Genomic DNA, 24008 nt, shown 5'->3' on the forward strand with positions numbered 1-24008 from the left:
TGTGGGAAGCACGAGATCAGTTTTTGTTAGTTCTTTCCTTCTTTCACGTAATGTGCCATTGATTAATAATCAAACAGCTTGCATTTTGGAGTAAGTCTCCACAGACAACATCATCTAAGATGGATGTTTTGGTGTTCTTCCTATTTCTTGAAGTTTTTTTTAGAAAGATCTCAACCTTCTAGGTTAGCATTGTGCATTGTGTTTTGACCAAAAATTGTGGAAGCAATAAAATGTACATAGTGTTTTAACTATTTTGAAGACAACTTTTCCATAAATAAATGCAAATATTTTGCTTTACTTGGGGGGTGTGAGAGCTTCTTACATTCTTCACATATTATACTCTTAACTAAATCACTTCAGTGTATAACTGGAAGGGGCTATTAGAGACATTGTGTCCATAACACTTATTACAGGAATTTGAAATTCACAGGGTCAAGTGTCTCATCCAAATTTGTGTCTTCTGATATCTGGCTAAATACTCCATATGTGTTAAATATTTGTCTGTCTATGTATCTATCTATCTATCTATCTATCTATCTATCTATCTATCTATCTATCATCTATCTATCATCTGTCTATCTTAACTTCACAAGTAACATGAATATATTCTATTTTAAGCAATCAAAACAATGCAAAAGTATATGGAGAACAAACCTAATTCTCCATTCCCAACTTTCAAGTACAATGGCCTTTCTCAGAAGTATTTTTTTTGTTCCTTTCTATACAGTTAAATTCTCTTTATGCTATATTATCTTGCTTTATAAACAATTACATCTTTATTGCTCCTTAATGGAGTTCTCCAGTTATATATATCTAAAATCCTGAAAAGCGTGACAATATTTGTTGACAATATTTTATTACAGCTTAATACATAATTTGCATAGATTTCAGGCATTGCTTTCTTCATTTTATACAGAGGAAACTGAGAGTTTAGGTAACTGCCTATGTACCAAAAGTGATTTGATTTAAACCCCAAACTTTGATTAATTACATAATCATTCTTGAAAGATGAAAATTGTAATCAGTATTATATCTTATTTTTTTCAAAGTTTTCATATTTGGTGCAATTACTAATAACTTTTTTTCAGATATTATTCTTTAGTGTTTATTTCCTTTCTTAATTGGGAAGATATGCAAAGCCCAGTAATTGACTAAACATGGTAAATATAAATTTGTATGCATGTACAATACAGTTAGCTATAGCTATTAATACCTATCTATGTGTAATAATTGGAATCCTCTGGTTATTTCTACTCTTAAAGCTATGAAGAAGTTTTTAAGACTTTAAAATGGCCAGCGATCTCTTTTGACATTGCCTGAGGTAGGCAGCATAGTGAAATGGATAAGAACGCAAATTCTGAAGCTAGGTTGTCAAATCCCAGAGGTCAAATTTCAGCTCTTCTGCTTTCTACTCATGTAACTCATGAGCTCTTCTGCTTTCTACTCATGTAAATGTGTCTCAGAGTTCTCATCTGTGATAGGGGGATCATAATAACAGTACCTTCAGCAAACAGTTGTTGTGAGATTAATCCATGTTCGGCATTTAGAACAATGCCTGGCAATTCTAAGAGCTCAATGACTGTTAGCTGTCATTGTTACCAAATTCAGCACTGGTGCAGCCATGCAAGACCAGCCATTCTGTATGCCCACTGCTGCCTTTTCTTGGCACAATGAAGAACATAACAAAGTCAGTTTGTGTGACTGGCTTGTTTCACAACTTCCTTAGAATGCTGTCAATTTGAGTATATGAAATTGCATTCACCTAAACACAATGCCTAAAGACCCTTAAGTAATTTAATTGTTAAAACACTTATAGTATAGACATTGATCTCCTACTGACACTTGAAGCTTCAAGCTAATGGGAAAAAGAATGAAGATTCTCATCTTAGTCTGGATGGTGAAAATAGAAGTCCAACTAACAAAATGTGTTTTAACCAAATATTATTTTTGAAAATCACTTTCAGAAGGTAATTCTGTGTCTGGAAAATTCTAAATGGAATATCACAAACCTAAAATGTATTGTGTTTACATTTGCTTGTGTCATAATAGTAAAATGATTTTTGAAGTGTCTATAATATAATATACCTTAGAACAAAGTATCAGTGAAGCTAAAGTCACAAGTTTAAAAATGTGAAGAACCAATTTTAAGCTGCTATTTAAAAGATATCTAATGTTCTTGATTATATGGGCTAGGTTTCTATAAATGTAAAGTTCCATGCAACACCTGCTATTTGGGCAAATACTATGTGGGCAGCTGTCTCAAATATAAGTCTTGAGAAGGGCTAATTGGTCATACTTTTATGGGTCAGTGTAGTGTTCCCCTATAATATAAATCTTTGATTCAATATTTTAATATTTAAGTGATTCATTAATATATGTAAATAATTTACATTGATTTAATTTAAATTTTAATCTGCAAATATGCCCTCTGGAATCAGCCTGATATTCCTAGTTGGCTAGTTTTAAAATTTTAAAATTAATTCCAGATTAAATAGATCAATAGATTAAATGTTAATAATTATTGAAAAGTATCCAACTAGGAATATCAGGTTCTTTGCAGAGGAAACATTCCAAAAACCACTGCAAACATCAGTATTCTCATTAAAGGCAGTAACAAGAAAAGGATTCCTGTTTGTGATACTATTTGACATTGCAATCAATCCCTAGCCAGTGCAATGAAAAGAGAAAGATAACTATGAATATAAATGGAAAAAGAAAAGACAAAATGCTGTTGTATACAGAAGTTATGATTATTTAAATAAACAATCTGGAAAAATCTACAAATCAATTAATAAAATATTTATACATTCATTAATTTATTAAGAGCCTGTTGCTTATAATATTCAATACCATGAATCACAGAGTTGTTTTGTCATGGTATTTGACTAATATTTTCTTCAGCCTAAAGGTTGACATGAATCATTCTGTAAAAAATTTATTACTAAGAGTATTAAGCAGCAAGTTTTTATATATGAGCATGGTAGGTTAGGACTTTAAATATCCTATCTGAAATTAGACTCGTGAGGCAAAGGTCAAGGCATCAGAGTGTGCTTCCATGACTAACTTCAACTATATTTTTTATTCTTTTCAAATCACTGGGAAATTTTTGTGTAATAATTTTGAAATGCCATGAAATCATATCACTGTGAAAGTACACATCATTTCACTTACAAAAAGTGGCCCTTTAGAATGGTGGATTTGCAGGAATCAAAACACATGTGAACCAACAATGTCATCGAAAGACATTTATTAACTATTTTATTGTACAGGAGACTCTCCTGTATGTTGTCTGAACATAACTGGGTACAATCTTTTAAATCATACCCCTTAAAAATGTTACGTTTAAATAACATATTAACTAGAAGACGTAAGTAGCAGGAAACATACATAATATAATAAAACCTTCAAGTTAAAATAGAAAACAACATGGGAGAGCAAAATAAAGACATTACTAAGTGAGGTAAATGCAGGAGCAGGGCAAATCCCACTCTACTTCTGAACAGGAGAGGAAAGGCAATGAAATATGTTTCATTAATCCACTATTTGTGTGACCTTGGGCTTATTACTTAACCTCTTAGCGACTCCATTCCCCATCTGTAAAGAAGGGATAATAGTATTTACTACATAGGGTTGATATAGAGATTAAATGGGTTAGTACACTTATAATGCATGTAATAAGTGCAATATAAATGTTAGCCACTTTTCTAATCATTAGATATATTTGTATTATCTACTTAAGTTATTGAAGAAATAAATTGACTGGAGTTGAGAACAATATTGCCCAAAATGGCTAATTCTCCATTGAGACTGAGAGATAACTATTTTCTGGAGTGGGGAGTGGAGAAAAGATTGTACAGAAGTTTCATCTTTTGTGATTAGCAGCATATTAACTTTACCTTGGTATAACATAGTTTTGGAACACAGGGCCTGAATGTGAATAATTAGAAAAAGCATTTGCTACAGACAGCCAGAAAAAAATGAATATATTCATTAACTATATACCATATGCCAAGCACTGTTCCAGCTCTGAGAATGCAACAATACAGTCTTTGCTTTGCTTTCTTAACTTTTGGTAGTTAAACAGTTAAACTAAAAACACAAAAACAAAAACAAAAAAACCCCACTTTTTCTCTTGTGTTATCTTCACCTACAATTTTTCTATCTTCTATTATTTTATCATAACTAATATTTTTAATTCCAGTATTTACTTAACAAATTTATTTATACACAACTTAATAAGGAAAGGTATTATTTGTCTCTTCTTATACATGAAAAGCACATTTTGAAGGCTGAAAATAAAGGATTATCTGCTTAGAAAGAGCCTTTTTTCCCAACTGTTAAATCGGGCTACTCTGTCATCATTTTCTTGTGGTATTTCAAGTTTCAGATTCTAAATCTTCCACCTTACACTAGGAGCAAGCATTTCTGGCATAACTATTTCATCACTAATATTTATCATCATCTTTCAATTGACTGAGAAAATGACTAAAACAGTATAAATCTTCATAAATTATTTGGCAGTTTATTGTTACCTCCTGATTTTATAGTCAAGAACTGTTTGAGGCCAAGCTAGAGAATACTCTCAGCAACCTCAGACAATAAACACTTTCTTGAAGCCTATGCGTAGCACAGTTTATAATGCCAGGAAGGGGAAGCACTATATATTGACATATCTCATTCTAATTTTAGACTTTTAAAGGTGCTTACATCTAAGCACTCTGATTCTGTACTTAGAAGAATTGGTGAATACTCACTTGCCATAGCTAAAAGAAAGATAAGGAGGTAAGAATCCTGTTGATTGCCAATGAAATGCCTTATGAAGGCAATTAGGCCTGTTAGGGCATCATCTTTTGAAAGCACAATAATAAATATCATTTCAGAGGCCACAATAATTATTGTTTTGTGCAGTCTTGCTCCAGAAAACACATCCCCCCTCATCAGTTTTGGGGGGTACATTTTGAAGCCAATATATCCAGGAAGAACAACACTCAGAACATATTTTTGTTTAAAATCTGGCTCTGAACAGAAGTATAAAGAGTGGGCAGAGCATACTTAGGTCCTTTTAAATAAGAGCTTTGAGGAGCAACACCTTCCCTTAAAGTTATTGGGGCCCAATTTGTAGCTTTTGTACTTTGGGATCAAGAATTTTATCCATCCAGATTTTTAAGGCAGTTCAAACACTTTTTTTTTTTTTTAAAGGATTTTAAAGGAAAGGCTTGCTATAGAACGTCTTTGTTGGAATGAGGCAGCTTCTGTGTCAGTACGGGTACATCACACTCTACAATTTTCACGATTTGCATGAATCAACCTTGCCACATCATATGCTAATCAGAGCTTATTCCTCTGATGAAAACTTACCTTCATTTAATAGTGATTCTTCCCTCGACACATACGAGAATTCTTCCAAAGAACAGCCACCGGTACACTAGACAGCCAACTGTGTGTTCTCTGTCCTTTGTATGAAATCATCATTCTAGATGGCCAAAAAAGAAAGCAAGTTCTCCTTTATCAAAATATGAGAACTCCCATCTCTATCACATTTCCCTTTTTTCTATGGCTGCCAAAAGCCCAAGTGTTCAATTATTGTACCTTGTTCATTCTGAGTTCTGGTTACCACCGCTAAAGGACTACAACTAAAGTTTGTTCAGGGTTGCACTTATAGCCTTATCTTGACTGTAGATATATATTTTAACCATACATATATAAAGTGTTTCAAGTAGCCTTAAATTTTTGAATGTGAATATATTTCAAGGTATAAATTATAACTAAATACTCCAAAGCAGCGGTCGCCAAGGACTGATTTTGTTGAAGACATTTTATCCATGAGCAGCGGATGGTTTCAGGATGAAACCGTTCTGCCTCAAATCATCAGGCATAAGATTCTCATAAGGCGTGCGCAACCTAGATCCCTTTCACAGGCAGTTCATGAGAGGGTTCGTGCACCTGTGAGAATCTAATGCCATCTCTGATCTGACAGGAGGTGGAGCTCAGGCGGTAATGCTTACTCACCGCCTCTCCCCCGCCCCCACCTTCTGCTGTGCGGCCCAGTTTCAGTACCGGTTCATGACCTAGGGGATTGGGACACTAAGTCTCGGTACGGAACTGAATGGTTCCATGTGTTGTCTACGTGAGGTTTTGAGTCAATGCGTTGAAGATGTTCATTCTCTGAGGTTTTATCTTTGGCAAGTTGTGAATTAGAATTTGTTAAGCAGCTGCTAAATATTGAGTGTATCACTTTTTTAAAAAATTATTATACTTTTAAGTTTTAGGGTACATGTGCACAATGTGCAGGTTAGTTACATATGTATACATGTGCCATGCTGGTGCGCTGCACCCACTAAGTCGTCATCTAGCATTAGGTATATCTCCCAATGCTATCCCTCCCCCCTCCCCCCACCCCACAACAGTCCCCAGAGTGTGATGTTCCCCTTTCTGTGTCCATGTGTTCTCACTGTTCAATTCCCACCTATGAGTGAGAACACGCGGTGTTTGGTTTTTTGTCCTTGCGATAGTTTGCTGAGAATGATGGTCTCCAGTTTCATCCATGTCCCTACAAAAGGACATGAACTCATCATTTTTAATGGCTGCATAGTATTCCATGGTGTATATGTGCCACATTTTCTTAATCCAGTCTATCATTGTTGGACATTTGGCTTGGTTCCAAGTCTTTGCTATTGTGAATAATGCCGCAATAAACATACGTGTGCATGTGTCTTTATAGCAGCATGATTTATAGTCATTTGGGTATATACCCAGTAATGGATGTCTGGGTCAAATAGTATTTCTAGTTCTAGATCCCTGAGGAATCGCCACACTGACTTCCACAATGGTTGAAGTAGTTTACAGTCCCACCAACAGTGTCAAAGTGTTCCTATTTCTCCACATCCTCTCCAGCACCTGTTGTTTCCTGACTTTTTAATGATTGCCATTCTAACTGGTGTGAGATGGTATCTCATTGTGGTTTTGATTTGCATTTCTCTGATGGCCAGTGATGGTGAGCATTTTTTCATGTGTTTTTTGGCTGCATAAGTGTCTTCTTCTGAGAAGTGTCTGTTCATGTCCTTTGCCTGCTTTTCGATGGGGTTGTTTTTTTCTTGTAAATTTGTTTGAGTTCATTGTAGATTCTGGGTGTAGTGTAATTTTCTTCTCCATCTCAGCACTGTCTGGGCGCACTGCCTGCTCTAACTCCCTAGCAGCTTTTAAAGACCTTGGATAAGGGTAAGTCAGCACAGATAAAAATCCACACTTAGTAATGGACAAGTTCTATAATAAGACTTTCATTGTGCTTAAATTTCTCTGTTGTTCAGACATTATAAAACCTATTTATAACCCCAGGTCTTGTTCTAATGCTCTAACCTTTATTGGTATAATACATGTAATATGATATGAAACAAGACTTTGATTATATTCAAAACTGTTAATACCAGACATGGAGTGAGAATAGCATTATAATTCTGACAACTGTTGAGAAAACACAGCAACTATTTTAGAATAAAAAAAATGAACCTTTTACCTTGGAAAATTTTTTAAAAGTTGGAATCCCCTTGGAATGTGTCAGTATATTTGTGTCAGAATGCGTGTTTTAATTTTTGAATTGCCCTGCAAAGTTATCTGTCAGTTTAACAGTAATCATTAAATGACCAAAAAAAAAAAAAAAATGACTGACATTGATGAAGAAAGCAATAACTTCATTTGATTGGAGATTTAGATTTCCTGGGTGTATATCTCAGGCAATAAAAAGTGCTATACTGCTACCATCTATATTTATTAACAAAGCCAAGGCTACTAGCTGCAGTTGACTAGCTAGCAGTGTACTAGCTGAGTATAGGAAATGTGACTTTAGATGAGTTGGTCTAACCAGATCATACAGTGTTTTGATGTTAGATGTGTTTTTAAAAACTTGGAGCAGCATTTTATTTTTTCAAAGACAGTTAAGTAGAAATAAGAAAACTATTTGGTAGTCATTCATTTAAATAATTTTGGGGGGTATAATGCATGAGAGAAGTAAAAGAGTTACAGCTTATTCTGAGTGGTTTAATCTAGAAAGTCATTTTTTTATCCTTATTATGTTGAATCAACCTTAAAATGGTAGAACAATAACCAATTAAGTTAATACTGTAGCTTAATGCAAAATAATTACTTCAGGTTAATGGATTTTGCTCTGTTGGGGGAAAATAAAAGCACCCTATAGCAATTGTTATTGACTTAATTTTCTCAATGCCCTAGGCCTATACAAAGTAGTCAGCATTTTTGCTTTTGGAGGTAACACATTTTCTCTTGCTTCTAAGTTACTAGGTCATGTATTAAATTGCTCAATATACCTATTTTAATGCACTGGCTACATGCTGAGCAAATTATACTACATACTGAAGATCTGAATCTAGTAATCTATGTTGTTAGACAATTTGAAAGTCTAGAAAAGTTTCTTTAAGGAAATCTACCAGGGAATTAATTTCTACCCAATTTCAGTATTCAAATATTTATTAACTTTACACTAAAATTTCTTCTCTGACATTTAGACATTTTCATTATTTTTATAACAAATCGGGTACAACAACTGTAAAATTTAATTTTTATTATTTAAATTAATTATGCATACAAAAATAAAGGCATTTATATATTATTATAAAATTTTATGTGATATAGTGAGCAGCACTTAATCTAAAATAAACTTAATATTTCTATTGACAACTTAAATAAAAGCATTATATATTAAAAAAAACAATGAAGAAAAACCTACTGCTGTGTATCTTATTTTGTGTTTTCCCCTCACACAGAAAAAGTATTTTTAAAATCTCATCACTTGCAAGAGCAGATTTACTTTCTTACTGAAAATGATCCACCTGCTTTTTTGTAGTTTAACCTCATACTTGAAAATCTATTTTAGATTTTCTCTGCAGATGATGTGTCTCAGGGTCACTAAATAATATATTTTAACCATAATAATGTTAAATTATGTTTTTCTTACTATTATTTCTGTGACGTGTTTTATGATACTCTTCAGATTTCCTGGAAAATGCTCCCTTATAAACTAATGGCAGTGGTACAAACTATATTTTGGTATATACCAGACTAGGATATACCAACTAGGATACCTTCAATCACAAATAAGAAAAACAGCTCCTCATTAGATAAACAACAAAAAGGGGGTTTTCTTGGCTTTCATAAATAAAAAATTTAAATGGGTATAATGAGCTCTAAGATTGCCTCCTGCCCATCTGGTGGCTCATTCATAACCAAGGACTCAGAATCATTTTTCCTCTTTGCTATAATTTCTACAGTGCCAGTTTATCCTCACCTGGCTTTCCTTGTGGTCCTAGGATCAGAACCACACATTTTCTTGTTCAGAGTCAAAAGAAGGGAACATGTGTGTCCTAGCTTTCCAAAAGAGAATTCGAGTTTGGTGGATTGAACGAGCTTAATTCTCTTGCTCAAACTTAAGCCAGCATTACCAAGAGAATGTAATCTGCCGATTGGCTTAAGTCATTTGATAACCTTTCTGGGCCTAGGAGATAAGGAGAGAAGTTCAGCTTTATTGTAATTATGGGAACCTTACTGGAATTATGTGGGGAAACATGGGTACTCTAATGAAAAACCAGGATACTTCCAAGAAAGAAGGAGGATCCTGGGTAGGCGCCTACAAATACCCACTTCTATAGCTTGGATATTCCATTTTTAAAAAGTCGTATGTTTTCTTTTTTTTAAAAAAAGTTTATTTGTTTTCTTTTTAAATTTGTTTACTTTCTCTATGATTTTTAAAATATTTATTTGCTTTCTTATTTTTTGTTTAGAAATCCAAAGACATAAACAACAGAATTATTCCATCATAGCTTAACAGTTTAGCAAGGTCTTTGTTCATTTTTGCAAAGTGAAACAGAGAGAGGAAAATGTTTTGGAGTTATGTGAGAGTAAATAAAACATTACTAGCCACCTCAACTTTTCTGTAGAATGGGGTGATGGTAATTCAGCTATTAAATTCAAATGTTGAATAAAGGAGAAAAGCACAAATCTAAGTCATCTATAATTGTCAGGAACTAAGGAAAATAAAGCTAAAAGTAAACTTTTAGTCAATCAGCAGCTATTTATTGGACATTTACTATGTTCTCAGCACAATGCTGATTTCTATGGAGGATTCCAATCAAATGTAAGAGAAGAAGCTGCTTTCAAGAAGTGTATAGGCTACACACAAAGTCAAGGTGAACACATAAGAAACAAAGGCAAGCAACAGAAGACACTGTTGGTACTAAATTATATGGAATAGACTACGCACTGGGGAGGAAGATTTGGAATAGCCTAGATTTTGTTAACGAAAAACTCGCAGAGGACTGGAGCCAGGCATTGACTCATAGATAAGGTCTGCAGACAGGAAAATGCAAAGGAAGACTTTGCAGATGGGAAGATTAGTAACAACAATGTGAGGAGGTAGAATTGAGCATGTGAGTGTAGAAATAGTGGTGAGACAAGTTGGTCTGGAGCAACATCACAATATGTATTAAAGGTTTGTTTTCATTATAACTTACTGAGTAAAATGGGGCAAGGATATAAAAGGTCTTTGATGTTCAGTTATTGTCTATGAAAACTGATCTCCAGGGCTGGGCGCGGTGGCTCACATCTGTAATACCAGCACTTTGGGAGGCTGAGGTGGGCAGGTCACTTGAGGTCAGGAGTTTGAGACCATCCTGGCCAACATGGTGAAACCCTGTCTCTACTGAAAATACAAAAATTAGCAGGCATGGTGGCGCAGGCATGGTGGCACAGGCCTGTAATCCCAGCTACTCAAGAGGCTGAGGCAGGAGAATCGCTTGAACCCGGGAGGCGGAGGTTCCCGTGAGCCAAGATTGTGCCACTGCACTCCAGCCTGGGGGACAGAGTGAGACTCCATCTCAAAAAAAAAAAAAGAGAGAAAACTGATCTCCAATCACAGTCAGTTAAATGACAATGTAGATAAGTAGTTTGTTGAAAATAGATTTTAAGAAGATTAATTCAGGTTGCTGTATAGGATGCACTGGAATGAATAACTGGAAACATGCGAAATAGTTCAAATGCTTTCTTGGTAATTTATCCATGAGAAGCTGAAAGCAGGGATCATGGTAGACCCAGAGAGAATACAGTATTTTCTTTCTGTTTGCTGGCAATAACCAGACATGGTATAATATCATCTGTGGAATTTGCTGTTAAAACACATGGCAGAATAGTGTAGTTGAAAGAACATGAATTTTGGAATTAGTTAAACATGGGTTCGAATCCCAGCTCCATGTTTTAAGTAATGTGAAACTTGAGGCATGCTTCTTAATCCCTGTGAATGCTAATTTCCTTGAGTCATATAAAGATACAGTATTTGTTTCAATGGACTGCTGGCGTTAAATAACAAATGTAAAGTGCTTAGACTTCTCTCTTCTTATTAACACCACCCAAATTTCTTACCCACTGGGAATAAAAACTGGAAGAATTCCTGTGTCTAAGAAAACATTTGAACATTCTTCATCAAGCAGGTCATAGAAATTCCATAATGTCACAAGGCAGAGCTTTCCAGCCCGTCCCTAGTAAATGGCTTAGGTGAAAGTAAAAGAAAGTTAATTGTCCAATTGCTAGATAAAAGTACAGGTGTTCTCTGAAACAATTTTTTTTTTTTTTTTTTTTTTTTGGCAACAGGGTCTTGCTTTCTCATTCAGGCTGGAGTGCAGTGGTGCAATCTCGGCTCACCGCAACCTCTGCTTCCTTGGTTTCAGCAATTATCCTGCCTCAGCCTTTTTGAGTCTGAGGCAATTTGATCCTTATTGAAAAGGGCAGCTGAGGGAGTAAAAAGAGTACTGAGTTTGGATCCCTTTAGGGTTCAGATCTTGGTCTCACCAGTTGGTGTGTCCTTGGGTGGATAACTGAGCCACAGTCTCATTCGTAAAAGGAGCCTAACAGCATAGTTGTGGATATAAAACAGGATGACATAGTAAACACTTAATAAAACTTAACCTCCCCAGAAAGATTTAGGACGTTAGTCATTTTAATGTCACTGGATAGTTTAACTATGAACTAATCTTTTAATCATCTTTGGAGAGAGGAAAGTAGTTAAAATAATTTATAATATCCTAACCCTGGCTAAGAATTGTCAACTTCAGATTATCTGAGAAAATGTATATGATACTTTGATTAATAGGATGCCTTCTTAACTATTAATACTAAACAAGTATATGATCATATATTTTGTCCTTTTCCCTTAAATGTTCCCCCACAGTACACAAAGTAGTCTTTATTTTTGTGACTACAATTAGTACCCATTGGTTTTTTTACATCCTTTGCAGCTGTGCCTTCACAATATATTTAGGGAAATAATTTGAATCATCCTGACCTTAAAGCTTGGTGACAATTTGGGGATGTTTTCCAACTTACCTTTCATAATGCTAATTCCAAGGAAGAAGAAGATGCATAGTATCTGGGATGGGAATTAGAGTAGTATTTCCCAACCAGTGCTAACTGGAGTCTGTGAAGATCCTCCTAGCATGTCACGGTTAAGGCTGCTGAAGAGTTCTGCTCTGTGAAGAAACTTAAATCTTGACGTTGACCTGCCTGCAAAAGATGGGGTGCTTCTTCAAAAGAGGAATTCTACTTACAAAATTTGAACCCAGATCTTTCTGTAACCATTCTTATTTCCTACTGTTGGACTTGGTTATGTAACGTATTCAGTGTGTTTTCCAGTAAATATAGAGGGTATATAATACTCTCAGAAAACTGGAAATAACACATGGAATTAAGGGTATTGTAAAGATTTAGAGCTGTAGATTTTAGAGGTTCCAGGTAAGATAGCATTTGAAGAGCTAAATGACTACAAAATTTGAAAATAAATGTCTAAGATATGAGTTTCTTTTCCAAACAGAAAGGAAGCATACAAGTTGTAAGAGATGTGGTTGGCAGGGTAGGTGAGGGCCAGATTATGTAAGACTGTATTAGACTTTATGTCAGTTGGCTACTGCTGCATAACAAATTATCCCCAAACTTAGTGGGGATATTACTAGCTTAAAACAGCAATAAATATTATCATCACAGTCACTGTGGAGTGGTGGCTTAGTTGTGCAGAGTTTCTCATAAGGTTGTAGTGAAGATGTTAACCAGAGCTGAGTTCACCTGAAGGCCTTTCTAGGGCTAGAGGATTCCGTCCAAAGCTGATTCTTGCACATGTTTGGCATGTTGGTGTTAATTGTTGGTAGAGGGGTCAGTTTCTTCCCCCTGTGAGTCCTTCCATAGGCTGCCTCAGTGTCAGCGTAACACAGCAACTCATTTCCTTCAGAGAAGATGATCCAAAAGAGACAAGAAGGCAGAAGGGCAGTGACTTTTAAACCTTGGCCTCAGAAATCACGCACCATCAATTCTGCCATCATCGGTGCATTAGAAGCAAACTACTCAGATGTCCTCCATTCAAGAGGAGGGAAATTTGGCTCCACTTTTTGAAGTGAGGAGTGTCAAAGAATTTGCAGGTGTATGTTAAAACCACCACAGGTATAAAAAGGAATTTGAATTCTGTTTTACTTTATTCCTTTATGTAACAAATATTTACTGAACACTTACTAAGTGCTAAGCATTTTTATGGGCACTAAATAAAGCCTCTCAGAGAGAGTAACACTTATGTCGAGGCCTGAAAGATGAAGAAGATATGGTAAGAGTTTCCAACATCTCTGCACTTGCTGTATCTGTTCACCTCCTATTCTCTCCTAAACCTCTGTAACTGGCCAGTCTCCTTGGTGGTTACTCAATCTCTGGGTTAAAAATTCCTGTAAAATGGTGACATCTGTTTCAGCTGCAACATTTTCATCTAGGAAAATACGGCAGTTTCTTTTAATCACTGAAATATATTTAATAAGCTTAGCAATGTAACATTGAAAGTAAGAACAAATAAAATGAGTAGTTTACACAGATATTTTATGTAATCATTTGAAATTTCCATAATCATTTTCTACTCTTGTGATATATTTTAGAGAATGTGAATTAGCTTATGCATCATCTATGAAATTACCTAAGGTCTGTCTTTAGCTGAGTGATAATATTGTAGTTTTCTATATTAAGTGGTAAAATTGTAGTTTTCTATATTAAGTTCTGGCTAAGAGATCTTTGAAGTTTTTTTTTTTTTTTTTTTTTTTAATTTTAAGACCTGTAAGAATTCCTTTTGAGATGCATTCTTGCACTGGCTTTTACCCATGCTAGTAATTTCTCTTACTGTTCTTTCACTATTCATTAGACTCAGGTTTAGAGGACAAAACCCCCAAGTGAAATATGTGTCTGCAGCAAAGACATTCATACTTCCCCTACAAACACCACGTCTTTTGAGAGACAATGGAGCAAGAAGAGAAAAGAACAATAAAGAACATTCCACTTTCTCTGTATCTGCCATCCTGATTTCATTTAGACCTCCTAATGTTCTCTCTGATCTGTGTGCATGGGCCATAATATACTTTCTTCACGGAATTAATTGCTCAGTCTTTAGTATTCCAACAGCATTTTATTCATGTTTCTCTTTTGGAAATTATAGTATGTCTGGAGCCTTAAATGATTCTATATAGATGTATTCTGTGAATTGTCGTTTTTTTTACTCGTGAGAGCAGGACCCCCCAGTGCCTAGGAATAATTTTTAGAACAAATCTGGTGCTATAAAGACTGTTGAAAATGAATAGTCACATTTACTCTTATATTAAGATAAAAGTAATTTTATATGATCACTCTTTTTAAGCCAACCAAGTGATGAATCTTCACTTGTGTAAGGGAAGAATAAAGTTATGCGTGCCAGGAAAATAAAGGCTGAAAAGTTAAGATTCTTTAAAATTGATAATAATGACAATGCTTAGAGTTGAAGTTCTTATCCAAAACATTGGTGTTAAACCATTCATTACGTTGTATATTAACAGTATTTTTCTCTGTATAATTTCTTTGAAATGATTTATAAATATCAATAAATTTACTTGCTTTAAAGATTTTCCAAAAGATTCATTAAATCTACATCTGATATGTAAAAATATTAATATTAGCTCTTGCACATTCAATTTGTCAAGATAATCCAATTACCAAAAGGAATTTTCACCATTGGCTAAAACCTGGTTACTGGTTTATAGTCATATTACTAATGTAAATAGGAAGATATTTTTGTAATAAGTGTTTGAATTCCCTAAAATACAGCATGATTTCTATATTTGAAGAAAAGCATTATAGCTGTTTAATAAACCTGAGAACTATTATCAATGACTGATAAATAATACAGACTGAATGCAATGCTTATCTTCCTAATCGTGAAACAGAGTATAAATAAATGAAGAGTAAATTACATTTTGAAATACTAAGATCATATTAATACTTGTAATTCTCACTTCTTGGGATTTAACAAAAACCTGCTTTGCACTCTTCTGGCCTCTGTTTTCCAATGTATCCTCTCCATTCCTCGCCAAGTAATATCTTTAAAAAGCAAATGTGTCTGTGTCAAACCCCTGTACAAAAACCAATTCCTCGCAAGGCTTTCAGAATAAAATTCAGACTCCTCAGCAAGGCAGACAGGGACCGATCCCTGCCTATCTAAGCTGCTTCTCCCCAGTAACAATGCATTAATTGTAAGTTTCCGTATGTCCTGTGTTGTCTCATTGCACGGTGTTCCTTCTCTTTCAAATACCTTGCCTGCTTCTGTGTCTTCAGTGTCTTCCAGCTGTTACTCCCAGTAACTTCCTTCATATATCATTTCCTTATCTAGTTGAATTATGGGTCTTTCATCTGTGTTCTCTTTATATCTGACACATAATTTAAAAAAACTAATTATATAGGTGTTCACTAAACTGTAGTACAGAATTTTGCTAACTTGTCCATCTCAGTCTCTGGGCTGTGAATTCTCAAAACAGGAACCTTGAATTTTGTCTCTGAATCATTAGAGCTGAACACAATGCCTAGCAGTGAAAAGTCACCAAACATATTTTTGTTGAGTAAATATAATGAATAACAAATAATTCATAGTTTTCTATGGACAGGAGTAATGTTCAAAATATTTAATAACCAGATGCTAGGAGCACCTGTTGGTCACACCAGAACTACTGTAACAACTGGTAATGCTGTACTTATTTCACCCACCCAGTATCAGCCTGGGCTGTGGATATCTTTGACTTTTTTATACCAAAAAGGAGAAAATGCATCTATTTTCATACCTACATGCAACTAGAGACTTTTTAGAAACACACAGAGACATAAGGTGTTGGAAAGCACCTGGATGCATATACGCAGAAGCCAATACGGTTGTGTTCATAAGCTATTAATATGTGATGGTAAATGCTTTCCTATAAAGTTTACAGTGGTGTTAAAGTGCTGCCATGCCTTGTCCTAATTACCCAGAGGCATGTTTCACATTCTCCAGTGGGCTATTTTTTGTTGTTAAATACCAGTAAGTTAAGAGAGAATAATTTCCACATTTTAAGGACCTGTAGTAAATCTTTATTGCCTTACTTCACATGTTTTGTAACAATAAACAATGCTCCGATCTCCCAACCAAAGCTTCCTTCATCTTTTATGTACACTATTGCAAAGGGTACTGCAGGAGCTGATTGACAACCTACTTCCATTCTTGTCTCCTAGCACCCCAAGCCAAGGCATCTGTTTTCACCAGAATGAACTTTCTAAAATGCAAATGTGATTATGGTACTTCCTACCAAAATACATTCAACTTTTCTGCATCACCTATAACAAACTTTTCAAGGCAATTTAAAAAATGTGCTCTTAAAAAATGCTCATTTTTGGGCTTTACACATGGAGACTCCAATTCAGTAGGGATGAGGTGGTAGAGTGGTACCTAGGCACTCTTAAAAGCTTTTACAGGAGATTCTATCACACAGCCAGGCTGAGGAAAATTCATCCACAGGATGGAGTCCTAATACTATTACAGGGAAGAGACTATTCAGTAACTGCCACCTGCCTGTCACTCCCAGATCACTTATTAGCTCAAGACTTTGGCTTAATTACGTAGGTATTTGAGCCTCAGCTGCCTCAGTTTGAATGAGGATAATAGTACAAATGTTGCAGCACTATTCTAAGTATTAGATATAGTATTAGGTCATTTATCATCCAAACTGAGGCACTATTAATAATTACTTCAGGATACTATGATAAACTTGAGCTGTCCCAGACAAACCAGGGCACTATAATTTGAGGAGATACATTCAAAGCATTTTTTACAGTGGATATAACAGAAGCTCAATAAGTCACTTTCATTTTTATCATTCTTCGCATTTGCTCCCCTATTCTGCTGGAAGCTGTAGCACACCAAGGTCATGGTGCAAGGCACACATGTGATGTTTGTGAAATGCTATAACCAAGATCTTGAATGTTTGTCTATCATTACTCTTCTCCCCATATACTTGATACTTTCTTCCTTGATTTTTTTTGTTTTGTTTTAACTTTTTATTTCCATAGGTTTTAAGGGAACAGGTGGTGTTTAGTTACATGAATAAGTTCTTTGGTGGTGATTTCTAAGATTTTGGTGCACCCATCACCCGGGCAGTATACACTGTGTCCAATTTGTAGTCTTTATCACTCAGCTCCCTCCCACCCTTTTCCCCCAAGTCCCCAAAGTCCATCGTATCATTCTTATGGCTTTGTATCCTCATAGCTTAGCTCCCCCTAAGAGTGAGAACATACGATGTTTAGTCTTCCATTCCTGAGTTTCTTCACTTATAATAATGGTCTCCAATTCCATCTAGGTTGCTGTGAATGCCATTATTTTGTTCCTTTTTATGGCTGGGTATTAGTACATGGTATATATACATACCACAATTTCTTTAACCACTCATTGATTGATGGGCATTTGGGGTGGTTCCATATTTTTGCAACTGTGAATTGTGCTGCTATAAACACGTGTGTGCAAGTATCTTTTTTGTATAATGACTTCTTTTCCTCTGGGTAGATACCCAGTAGTCTCCCTTGATATTTTTTATAAACCTTGATATTCCCCTCTTTTCTTCTACTTTAGCTCATCTCTTTGTAAGCCCCAGGACAAGGAATGCAGAAGAGGCCCGCTTGCAATATATATATTTTTTAAATTAAAAGCTACATATCAAGCTAAAAAACGGTTAAGTAAAAAACCTACTTTGATGGGTAAATCATGACAGGTCCAAAATTAGACATCCTGGAATGCTTGGAGTTGCACACAGGACTGTGATGAGGGCAATGCCAATCCCGGGGGCCTACCACCCAGTCCCCTTTCTACTCCTATCCCTGACTCCATCTGCCTGACAGGAGCATCACATGTAAGGGTGTGTACACACCAACCTGCACATATTCAAGCTTTGTTGATCTCCCATTTTTACCTTCCCTAGCAAACAACTTGAAAGGTGTGTATTACATACCTGTTGCTACTGTAACAAATTACTACACCACCAGTGGCTTGAAACAACACAGATTTATTCTTTTTTAGTATTGGAAATTAGTCTTACAGAACTAAAACCAAGATGTTGACATTGCTGTTTTCTTCCGGAGGCTCTAGGTGAGAATCCCTTTTCTTGCCTTTCTCAGCTTCTAACGTTGCATTCTTGGATCACGGCCCCGTTCTCCATCTCCAAAGCCAGCAGTGTAGCACCTTCTCTCCTCTTTGCCTCCTGTCTTGCTCTTGTAAAGACCCCAGTGATTACATAGAGCCTGTTTGGATAATCCAGGATAACCTCCTCATCTCAAATTTTTTAACTTCACATCTACAGAGTTCCTTTTGCCAAATTAGGTAGCATTTACAGGTTCCAGAGATTAGGATGTGGACATATGTGGGGGCCATCATTCTGCCTCCCAAAGGATGTGCATACCAATGGACACTTGAGAGGATGAACCCAAGGAAGAAGTGTGAGTGAGCACTGGAGCCACACTTGGGAACACGTAGGCAGGGATTCTGGTAGTGGAGGAGCTGTGGGATCATGGTGAGCCTGTCCTCTTGGCTCTCAGGATTCTTTGCCCTGCCCAGCCAGAGGAGGTCCCTCTAAAGCTCAGGACCCAGGGCAGGGTCCTTTCTCAGGCAGGGACCTCAGCATGGTACATCTCCTTTCTCCTGCTGATCTGGCGACCTCTGCCTGATTCCCTTTCTCTTGATCTATCTACAAGACTGTCAGAGGAAAGCATGTTAGCAAATTGTTTTACTCTATTAAAAGTTCTTTTTCTCTTATTTTCATCCCTGCCTTTTGCTTGTCATGAAAGAGCCCCATTCCACATCCACTCATTGTTTTTAACCATCCTCACTGGCTTTCCCTTCCTTTGAATCTCTAATTCTAGCCTTCCGCCACCTCTTCAGTGTTCTTAAAATACACAAGATTTCACCTGCTTGCTGTGTTTTTTTAAAAATATGCTATCCAGCTAGCAAGTTATTCCTGAATCCTACAACATTGTTAATTCATTCCTCTTATATTTCTTTTTTAGTTCTAAATTTTCCTCCAACATTTGAAGCCAGAAGATTTTCTTCTATAATCTAATTTAAAATCACTCTACTTGGTCTACTTGTATACTCTTTATATTTTGCTGGATGTTGGCCATTTTAAATAATGTTTCCACACTTATACAATGTATACAGAAGAATTTTTATTTCCAAAAAAGTATCTTTAAAAAATGTTTTCTCCCTGTAGTCCCAGCTACTCGGGAGGCTGAGGCAGGAGAATTGCTTGAACCTGGGAGGCAGAGGTTGCAGTGAGCCAATATTGCACCACTGCACTCCAGCCTGGGTGACAGAGCGAGACTTCATCTCAAAAAAAAAAAAAAGTTTTCTCCTCTTTTAAGTTTTTAGAAATCTCTGAACGCTGATCTGTGTTTTTACTTATTCTCGTTAATGCATGGAAAGTTTAAGGAATCATCTATGTTTAAGGTCTGACATGGTTTTGAGAGCTTATGAATTATTTCACAAGAAGGTTTTATAGGTTTTTTCCTTAATGAGACATTACATATTCCTAAGGCTCTGATGAAAAGAAAATTTGCCCATTCAAATTTAATTTTAAACTCATGTTATACAATTTCGGTGATTTTAAAAATCTATGCCTATAATAATGTTGTAATATTACCATAGTGTGTGCTCCATTAGGGCGCATGTGTCTGTCTTGTTTATCACTGTAGCTCTGCGATAGCCGAGTCACCAGTGGCTGTATTTTAGTAAATAACTGTTAAGTGAATGTGAGAATGAATGATAGAATTTCGAAATGGCTTTAAAAAACAATATAAAGATGTTCCATATAAACCATGCTGCCTCAATCGCAACACTGAAATATAGACTTTTACATTTTCGTTTTTTTTTTTTTTTCTTTTTTTTTGAGATGGAGTCTCACTCTGTCACCCAGGCTGGAGTGCAGTGGTGCGATCTCGGCTCACTGCAATCTCCGCCTCCCGGATTCAAGCAATTCTCCTGCCTCAGCCTCCCGAGTAGCTGGGATTACAGGCATGTGCCACCACACCTGGCTAATTTTTTTGTATTTTTAGTAGAGACGGGGTTTCACCATATTGGCCAGGCTGGTCTTGAACTCCTGACCTTGTGATCCACCCACCTCGACCTCCCGAAGTGCTGGGATTAAAGGCATGAGCCACCACACCCAGCCAAGACTTTTGCATTTTCAATCAAATTTGTAGTCTCTCCTAGCCTATTCTGCTATGAGTAGTAAATTACTTCACTAAGGGTGCTAACTAAACTCTGTATATTCAAGATAACCATGGTCTGTTTAAATAGTTTATGAATGATAAATACAGAAGATATTATATAGATGTTATTTTATAAAGATGCTATATATAGTGATAATTCCATATGTTATGAACTTATACAGATACTGAGATACCAAATATGCTAAAGACACTAAGATTTTTTTTTTTTTTTTTTTTTTTGAGACAGTCTCACTCTGTCACCCAGGCTGGAGTGCAATGACCTGATCTCAGCTCACTGCAACCTCCGCTTCCCAAGTTCAAGCGATTTTCCTGCCTCAGCCTCCCGAGTAGCTGAGATTACAGGCATGCACCACCACGCCCGGCTAATTTTTGTATTTTTAGTAGAGATGGGGTTTCACCATTGTCCGGGCAGGTCTCGAACTCCTGACCTCATGATCCACCCGCCTCAGACTCCCAAAGTTCTGGGATTACAGGCATGAGCCACTGAGCCTGGCCACTAAGATATCTTTAACACAGTGTTAGCTGACGAGAAATGTGACTCTCTGGTACTGAAATGAAGACTTTCCTCATTGCTTTAGGAATTGTGTATGGGGCGTGGTTCACTGCGATTTTGTCCAGCTTTATAATGATAAATATGTGTATAATTTATTCAGTATGAAAGTATTTTATCTATCTTCCCTATGTCGAAGGTTTACTTCCTAGTGTTCTCTCTTATACAAATGATTGAAGATGTCTTTTTTTATTGCTTGTCCTCAGAATGGCTTTACTCCTTTATACATGGCTGCCCAAGAGAATCACATTGATGTTGTAAAATATTTGCTGGAAAATGGAGCTAATCAGAGCACTGCTACAGAGGTAAGACTGTCAGCCCTAAAGCCTTGAATTCTTTGATCTTAATGTCCATATTCTTTATATCAGGCTGCAAATAATCTCCATTACTTTGTCTAAAATATGCTAGGAATGTTCATGTTACTATTATAATCGCAACAGTGGCTGTGAACAAATGACTCAGGCTTGTGCACAGAGTTCCATCAGTTTATGCCTTCATTTTGGATTCGTGTCTATTTATTCTTACATAAAATCATGCTTCCATTAATTTTCCATCCTCTGACCTTTTAGGAGGTTTGTACCATTCTAAAATTCGATTACAGTAAATTCTACTCATCTCTTTTCACCAATACTTTATCTTTGTTAGGATCCAATATAATTCCTTAAAGGAACAATTTTTTTTACCATCAGAAATAATTCATAAGTATCTGTGTTAGCACAGTTTCATGAGGAATGTCATTAAAAAAAAAACCCTGTACCTTATTGAAGCATAAATTATGACACATGGTTGTGTGACTGATTATGGCAACAACTGAATAGAATGTTCAAAATTAGTCTAGTTTTAAAGAGTTCCAGGACATCTAGACATAAGAAGTGGGAGTGGGCAGGGACCCTGAGAACATCAGTTTTCTTTCCTAAGCATTTCTTATTCCATTTTCTTTGTATTTTCCCTCTCATTTTTGCTTAGGCAGATTAAGGAGCAAGTTCAATGACTGTCTGGGGCAGTGATTTCAAGTGATGCTCCAGAAGCCCTTGTGCTTGGGGCCACTGGAAGGTTGGGAGTGGGCGACATGGAAGAGGAGAGGAAGAAAGCTCCCCTGAGACATGCCTCTTCTCACCTGTTTCAACCAGAGTATATGGGCTTGGCTTTTCTTATTTCATATTTTGTGGCCCCACTGATAAAATTTCAAAACTCCTGGCCTGAAGTGAAAGATGACTGGTGGATTCTTGTTACCCAGAAATTATCTTAAGATAATTTTTAATGTCTAATATGGCTTCCTTTCTGGACAATTAAGTCTTGAGGACATGAACTCCCTTCTATGCTGCATTAGAAGGAGAGGTTATTAAAATGTAATAAATCATTTTCCAGTCCCTTTGGGAGAAAACTTTTTATGGAGCCAATTGCAACAAGTTTCTGACAGCTTATTCTCATTAGTTAAAAAAAAAAAATCCAAGAAATCACTATTAATGAGACCATGTTTTCTACCTATGACTGGAAAACACAACTACCCAGTATGAAATGTTTTTGAGTTCTTTATTCAATACACACAGATTTTATACTCTTGTCACTTGGATATAGTGTGATTTTTATGATTTGGGACCTTTTTTTCCCTCAGACACTAGTTCTGTCCAGGAGTACCATGGGAATATCTTCAGGCAGAGCTCAGGTAACAATATGAGACTGCATCTTTGCATCAGGGCCTCTGAGAAATATATCAAAATAAGGACATCTATATTTGTTTTATTTGATTTTGATTTCCTTGAAAGCAGAATCATTTACCAGATGAAACCTTTATGCTAGCGTGCTTCTATTTACCAAATAGACTTAAGGTTTCTAGTGTAGGATTTAGGAGAACTCAGCTCGCTGGCATTCCCAGCTGTCTCATGGCTCCTGGCTCCTTTGGTCAAGACCACTGTAGCATTTCCCATTTGGTTCCAAAAATACCCTTTTATGTACATTGCAGCAGTAGAGGCCATGTTACACTCTGATCCCCAGAAAGTTAAAATCCTCTCTGATTCCACAAGGAAATGTGTCTTTTGCAAATAAATCATGTGAGGTTTTAAATTCTAGCTTAGACACATTATATACCCATTATTTGTTTCATTTTAGACAATCATTTAAATAATTAAAATTACTTTTTTCTGATTGAATATATAAGCTTAATTGATTAAACTCTCAATGCCTGCACTAATGGTTATCAAAAAACACACAAGGACAAATCTTTACATATTCCTTTTTCGTGCATCATTCTGTAAAAAAAAAATAATGTTTTTACAGGGCTGTGTGGTTGATTGCCATTTGATATCCTGTGTTATATTGCTAAATACCTTCTACAGTCTTATGTGCCCATGTGTCAATATGCCTAAAGAGGGGACTTGCCCTGAGCTGTTTGGTAGCTAATTTGCAAAAATTAATGACTAATCAAGACATTATGATCACTTTAAAGTCAAATAATTGTGAGATTATTCAATGTGGCAATGAAATTCATGATTGAGAAGAAATATTTAAAGTTTTTAAATTTCCCATAATTATGGCACTTAGCATTGGTAAATAAATGATGAAAAATGAAGCTACCAAACTTTAATATGGATTTCCTTTTAATTGAGGCACTTGAACAAATCATTCCAAATGTTTAGCCTCGTCCCATGCAGTACAGATTAGAATGAAATCTACATGGTGAAGATCCAAGGTTAAATACTTAGAAGGGAGTTCTCAGTCTCTCCAGCACCATTTTTATACAGTATTTCTCTACTCTCTTCCTTCTTCCTAAATGTTACCAAAATTAAAGGCCAAAAACTTTTTAATGACATTCTGTTCTGTGAGCAAATGCCTC

At 36.0% G+C, this 24008-nt stretch overlaps 1 protein-coding gene across 50 annotated transcripts in view; it reads left to right on the forward strand.

Annotated features, from left to right (window-relative positions):
* The window catches only part of ANK2 (ankyrin 2), a 678765-nt gene that overhangs the window by 506843 nt on the left and 147914 nt on the right, over positions 1–24008 (forward strand). For all 50 annotated transcript variants that reach the window (XM_055385211.2, XM_063705469.1, XM_063705472.1 and 47 more), the window contains one exon: positions 21382–21480. In XM_055385211.2, the coding sequence (XP_055241186.2) occupies positions 21382–21480 (99 nt within the window). The remainder of the gene's footprint in view (positions 1–21381; positions 21481–24008) is intronic.

Source organism: Gorilla gorilla, chromosome 3, assembly GCF_029281585.2.
Source record: "Gorilla gorilla gorilla isolate KB3781 chromosome 3, NHGRI_mGorGor1-v2.1_pri, whole genome shotgun sequence".
Lineage (NCBI taxonomy): Eukaryota > Metazoa > Chordata > Mammalia > Primates > Hominidae > Gorilla > Gorilla gorilla.